We start from the raw sequence: 6,006 nt of genomic DNA on the forward strand, positions 1-6,006 counted from the left end.
GTTGATGATTTGGCTGAGGGGGTTCAGGCCTATGCAGAACAGCAGTGGGGACAGAGCATCTCCTTGGTAGGGAGAAATACCAGGGCCTCAGAGAGGAACTGGAAAAGACCTGGAAGGTGAAGACCACAGTGGTGCCTGTGGTCATCGGGGCCCTCGGGGCAGTTACCCCCAAACTGGAGCAGTGGCTAAAACAGATCCCAGGAACATCAGACATCTCAGTCCAGAAATGTGCAGTTCTAGGCCCAGCTTAGATACTGCGCAGATCCCTCAAGGTCCCAGGCCTCTGGTAGAGGACCCGAGCTCAGAGGATGAAAGAGACCACCCGCGGAGGGTGAGAGGGGAATTTTTTTTTAATATATATATTTATACACAGTTCTGGCGTCGACCCCTCCCGCTGAAGCGCCGCCCAGCCCTGTTCCACACTTAGTCAGCTGCTGGCATCCATCTCCCCTTTTGATGAGCCTCTTCGGCCAGTCTTTAACCCAGTGGTTCGGGTCTCCACAGATGTAGCAGTAGGAATTTTGAGGTTTTTTTGCAGGCTGCTGACGTCTCCAGTTACCGCGGCCCCTCCCCCGACTGCGAGGGAAACGAGCAGCGTTGTTGGGAACAGCTGGTTTTGTCACAGTCTGGGCCAGAGTGAGCTGTGTTTGCCTGTGGGCTTCAGATATCAGCTTATCTTCAGCCTCTCTTTCATCCTCTAGTTTCTCATACGCGCATCTGGCATGTTTGCGCAGTTTTTCCAAGCGAGCGTTTTTCATGTCCAGACAGGTGTCTTTCATCACTGCAAAGACTGCAGGTAACAGCCCGTTCAGGAAAAATTGGCTGAAGGCGCTCTCCCAATGCCCCATCACGTCACCCATGTCTGACGGCTCGTCGACTCCAGAGTACTCATTATAGACAGCTAGCAGCCGAGAGAAATAATCTTCCGATGATTCAGTCTTTAGCTGCACACAGGCCTTCACCTTTGACATGACAATCTTTCTTGTAAAAGCTCGGTTGATGGTGGCACACAGCTTATCCAATGCAGTTCGATATTGGTTGTTTGCTGCGTCATCAGAAGTCGGATGTATGACACGGTATTCACCCACCAGGTTGCCTTTAATCTTGTCAAAGTTGGGTCGGCCCATGTGAAAGAGTAGCAGTCTTCTCAGTTCAGGCCAGGTGGGTTGTACTTCCATGCAGAAAGTTTTAATGGCAGCGCAGAACTTTTCCCCACCTTCCACAACGTTCGGTAGCTGCTGCATGTATGCCTTCATGTCCTCCTTTGTCCAGGGACGGAACACCAGTGCTGGACCTGCATGTCCTGCGACCTCTATCATGGGCAGGGTCAGCTCACTGGTCTTCTGAGTTATGTCTGCTAGCTGTGATTCCAGAGCCTCTTTTCCCTCCTGCAGCTCAGCCAGTTTCTTTGCAGTCTTCAGTGCCACAGCATCAGAGCTGTGGCACCCTGTCTTTGACCGAGAGGTGGAGGGGCGGGGGGCTTTTGCTGCACCTTGCTTTTCCTGTCTTTTTCTGAGTTCCATCTTTGTAGCAGCTGCTTCAGTCACCTGTCTCGGCTTTGGCTGTGGTGGTTCTTGCTTCACTGGGTCGGTGCTCATAGGAGGTGGTGTCTGAGGACGGTTATCAGCAGCTGTGTCGTCATCAGATTCTGTCTGCAGCACCTCTTCCTCCTCGTCATCAGATCCTTCGTCAGGGTCATCGCTGTCGGAGCGGGGTCCTGTCGGTGGTGGGGGTTGACGACCAGGGGCCAGAGTGTCCTCATATTGTTCTCTCAGCCCATGCAGAGAGGGATAAATGGAGGGAAACACACTTTTAGTAGTTTTACCAACAGCTTTTTCATCATTTTTTCATCCTTAAAAGTAGGCTTTTTTCTTTTCATTTGTATTGGGAGGAGAGCCACTTTTAAGCATACACATTTCTGAGCTCAGTGCCTTGTTTTCTCTCCTTAAAGCTTCCTCCTCCCACGCTAACAAACATTTTTTATGATGCTCTATTTCATTCAAATCAGAGACCTTTATCATTTTTTCTTGATTTAAACTTTGATTCATGTTCCATTAAACGGTCCCGGAGGTGGTTCAACTGTCTGGGACTGAAACTTCCCCCCTCCGGAAACCCGAACTTGTCAGACCACACCCGCAGACATGACGTGGCTTCTTCGCCATATTTTTTTACCATAGCTTTAGCACACGGCCCGTCTGGTGCTAACATAGGCTGACCGACAGATGTAATCTGACCCATCACTATAACTCGTGCCTCAATGCACTACTTAAACAAACTTCCTTAAAATGGAAATCCGGCGGCCGCCTTTAACTGACTTTTAGCCTACAACTGTTTCCCTGAAACAGAAACGGAAAATTAAATTTTCCCTCAGCAGTTAGCCTGGCTAACTACCTACTCTCACCAGGTTGAAACTAATCTCCTCCTGGCTACCTCAAAACAGTAAAGTCAAACCTCCCTGTTTTAAAAAAACTTGGTCTGGAATAAAACCGCTCCCAGAAACCTACCTCAGCTAAAAGTCATTCAACCGCTGAAAGCAACCAGAGCAGGCATCTAACAAATAGATTTTTAGAGTGTGCTGGACCCAAAAGGGTTAGCCGTAGCACATTCGCTCTTTTACTTATTTATTTATTTTTCCCGAAAACGTAAAGAAGATATTTAGCTCACCGTGTTTCTGTCAGACAGGTTCTTTTCAGCTCCGGTCTCGAAGACACCCAACAGCGGCCGAGACAAAACAAAACAAAACAAAAACAAAAACAAAAACAAAAAAAAATACAGTATCCAGCGTGGACACATTTCAGAGGGAAAAACCTTTTTCTCTCAAAAAAACTCCTTCCCCCCGTCCAGCCAAAAGTCGGCCACAGCGGGTAGCTCCAGTTCCCAGAAACTGCGTCTATGACAACGCCAAAAATGTCGTGACAATGAAAGGCAGAAACACGTTGAAATAATGCCAGGAAAAAAGTTTTGCATGTATGGTCTAGAATTATTTATTTCTGGGCAGACAATGAACAGAAAACAATCAGGAAGTCTGTTGAATGTGGCCACCGTCATCAGATGGCAAACCAATGATATATCCTCAATTAACACCATGTGCCAATGTACAACCAGTCACAATCCTCCTCATGTTACTATAAGCCAATTACAGCTCTCAGCTCAAAGAGTCAACATATCTGCACAAAGAGAGAGATCAGCACGATGCTGGAGTCCTGACGTCTGGAACAAACAGATTAAGAGATGACATGAGTTATCTTAAGATAGGAGCAGTGGACAGTGTCAAGGTGACACAGATATAATTAGTCTATGACACAGACAAAAAACAAACAAAAAAAGAGAACAGAAGACAGAATAAAAAAAGGACAAGGCAACAAACAGCAATCGTAATACATAAATTACATTGTTTATAGTCTAAGTTAGTCATAAAATCCATAACACAGATGTTATTTTCCATTTAAATGTGTTCAATTAGTACATTTTTCCATTGTGTCAGACTGATGTTGGTCCTTGTTTTCCAATTCATAATAATTGTCTTTTTAGCATTGGTTAATTCGATATGTAATTGTTTAGTATTTGGATCATCATTAATATTATTTGTGGTGTCTCCTATTAAACACAGACATGGTGATAATGGGATGAGCCAGCCAAACCTGCTGCAGAGAGATGTACCGTATTTATTCATGTATACAAATCTTCAGTATAATACGATCAACATTTTTTGAGCTTAAAAAGCATAAAAATGTAATCATCAATAACCCTTGTATAATACAAAATGATACTCAATTCTAAGAATTGAGTATCATCAAATTTATATTGTGTAATTATCTGAAAATAAGAAGTGCTTGGGGTTTTGTTCACGAGTGAGGGAAGGATGGAGCGTGAGATTGATAGACGGATTGGTGCAGCTACCGCAGTTTTGTGGACTGCGTACCAGTCTGTTGTGGTGAAGATGGAGCTGAGCTGTAAGATGAAGCTCTCCGACTGATCTCTTTACCAATCCGTCTACGTTCCTACCCTCACCTAAGGTCACGAGTTTTTGGTAGTAACCGAAAGAACAAGATCACGGATACAAGCGGTTGAATAGAGTTTTCTCTGCAGGGTAGCTGGACTCTCCCCTCCGGGAGAGACTCAGAGTAGAGCCGCTGCTCCTCCACATTGAGAGGAGCAAGATGAGGTGGTTTGGGCATCTAGGGAGGTGCTTCAGGCATGTCCAACTGAGAGGAGACCCAGAGGAAGACCCAGGACATCCTGGAGAGACTATGTCTCCCAGCTGGTCTGAGAACACCTTGGAGTCCTTCCAGAAGAGCTGGAAGAGGTGGCTGGGGAAAGAGAGGTCTGGACTTCCCTGCTCAAGCTGCTGCCCCAGCGACCTGACTTCAGATAAAGCGGCAGATGATGGATGGAGAACAGTTTATTATATCCATAGATATGTTAAAACTGTGTAAACCCCTTAAAGACCCATGAGCTGAAGAAGAGGGGTTTCTAATTTATTGTGAGATCTGGATTATTCCAAAGTGGTGTTGAGGCGGTAAATTTTGAATTAGTAATATTATTGAATCTCCACCAAAATGACAGAGTGCTTTCAGTGATTGGTGATTTAAAGTAACCATGTTTCTTAATGGTTTGACTAATGACTGGTGAATCTGATTGTGGCATTTTGCCATAAAATGATTGTTTTATTTAGGCCATTGTACTGCTGATTTTTTGGTCCATTTAATTATATACATTAACATATTGGCTATATAATAACTATAGAAATTTGGTGCATCTAGCCCTCCATATTGTTTTGATTTTTGCAAGGTTGATAACTTTATACTTGAACATCTTTTGTAAAGCAAAAGTTTCTGCACTACTAGCTAGCTGTAAACACCTCCACCAAACTAAAATGGACCGGTCTGGAAGCTTGCAGGGGGTGCGGGGGTGTGAAGCACCTTGTTTGGATTTAAAGGGACAACCTCAAAACGAGTTGATGTGAGAAACACCTCAGAAAAGGGGCGGGGCTTTTGGAGTTACAGTACAGAGGAATTCAAACCAAAGCATTGAAGTTATACTGTAAAAAGACCCCAACTGAAGGATTTTAATGTGGAAAACATGTCTCCTTTTAAATAGGTCAAGTTAAGATAAAAACATTTGCCATTCAACATTGTTTACTTACACTCACCCTTCTGTTCTGATATTTGTCTACAGAATTCTTTATTAGTTTTGCTTGTTTCAGAGCATTTGTTCCTTTCTAGGGCTCACCATTCCCCTAAATAACATAATATATGACAGGGATTACCGGTATGTAAATATTTTTTTAAATTGATCTTCATTCATACTAATTAAAATATCTAAACATTGGACTGTATATATCTAGTGTGTAGGATATCTGTGCAGTGAAATTTTGCTCGCTTGCTCTGAGGATCATTTATACAGATTAGAGCTGCCAGAAATTAGTCAGTTTACATGAAAACTGATCTACTCTTAGCACCTGTTGAATCAGCCTTCAGTACAAATAAAACTCATTTTAGTGAAACTTAACAGTTATTTTTGTGTGCCCTCTCACCAGATTTGTTCGGCGAGCTTCCCGTAGAGTCTGAACACAACGACAGCATGGGTGAGTTCAGACTTGTTGGAAGTGAATTCATTCTTTCTAATGAGAAAAAGTCAATCAATTTCTTCCACTACATTTGTGATAAACGTTTGAGATCAGCACTGACCAGCCTAACCCATATTAAATGTCAGCTATTTAGGATTATTAGAAAAAGAGCTCCATCTAGTGTCAATGTGGAGTTAAAGAATCAAAAAAGCAGTTTTAATTTCAAGTTCAATCCACAAGAGGGGAGTATTAACTCAGCAATGATGCTAAACTCTTGCCTGCGAATCAGCACAGTACTACTGACACAAAACACTGAGTGTCTGTTTCAACCAAATCCAGTAGATGAAAGTGAAACATGAAGAAAATGTACCTGAAACAAAATGTTTGACTCTGTCATCATGGCTTAGCATGGTTTCAATTATTGCATTCATTGTATA

At 43.3% G+C, this 6,006-nt stretch overlaps 2 protein-coding genes across 4 annotated transcripts in view; one reads left to right on the forward strand and one right to left on the reverse strand.

The window, feature by feature from the left end:
• Window positions 1–6,006, forward strand: part of nr6a1a (nuclear receptor subfamily 6, group A, member 1a) — a gene marked incomplete at its 5' end in the record, with an annotated part of 251,571 nt that overhangs the window by 38,962 nt on the left and 206,603 nt on the right. For 2 of the 3 annotated variants that reach the window (XM_014009966.1, XM_014009967.1), the window contains 1 exon segment: window positions 5,540–5,587. In XM_014009966.1, coding sequence (XP_013865420.1) covers window positions 5,540–5,587 — 48 coding nt within the window. 3 annotated transcript variants of the gene reach the window in all.
• Window positions 56–3,306, reverse strand: LOC106518613 (uncharacterized). Its single transcript, XM_014009969.1, has 2 exons — window positions 2,665–3,306; window positions 56–1,770 (listed from the first exon to the last, which is right to left on the reverse strand). Exon 2 carries the CDS (start codon window positions 1,596–1,598, stop codon window positions 351–353), a length of 1,248 nt encoding a protein of 415 aa, XP_013865423.1. The 5' UTR covers window positions 1,599–1,770; window positions 2,665–3,306; the 3' UTR covers window positions 56–350.

Source organism: Austrofundulus limnaeus, unplaced genomic scaffold (assembly GCF_001266775.1).
Source record: "Austrofundulus limnaeus strain Quisiro unplaced genomic scaffold, Austrofundulus_limnaeus-1.0 Scaffold64, whole genome shotgun sequence".
NCBI lineage: Eukaryota > Metazoa > Chordata > Actinopteri > Cyprinodontiformes > Rivulidae > Austrofundulus > Austrofundulus limnaeus.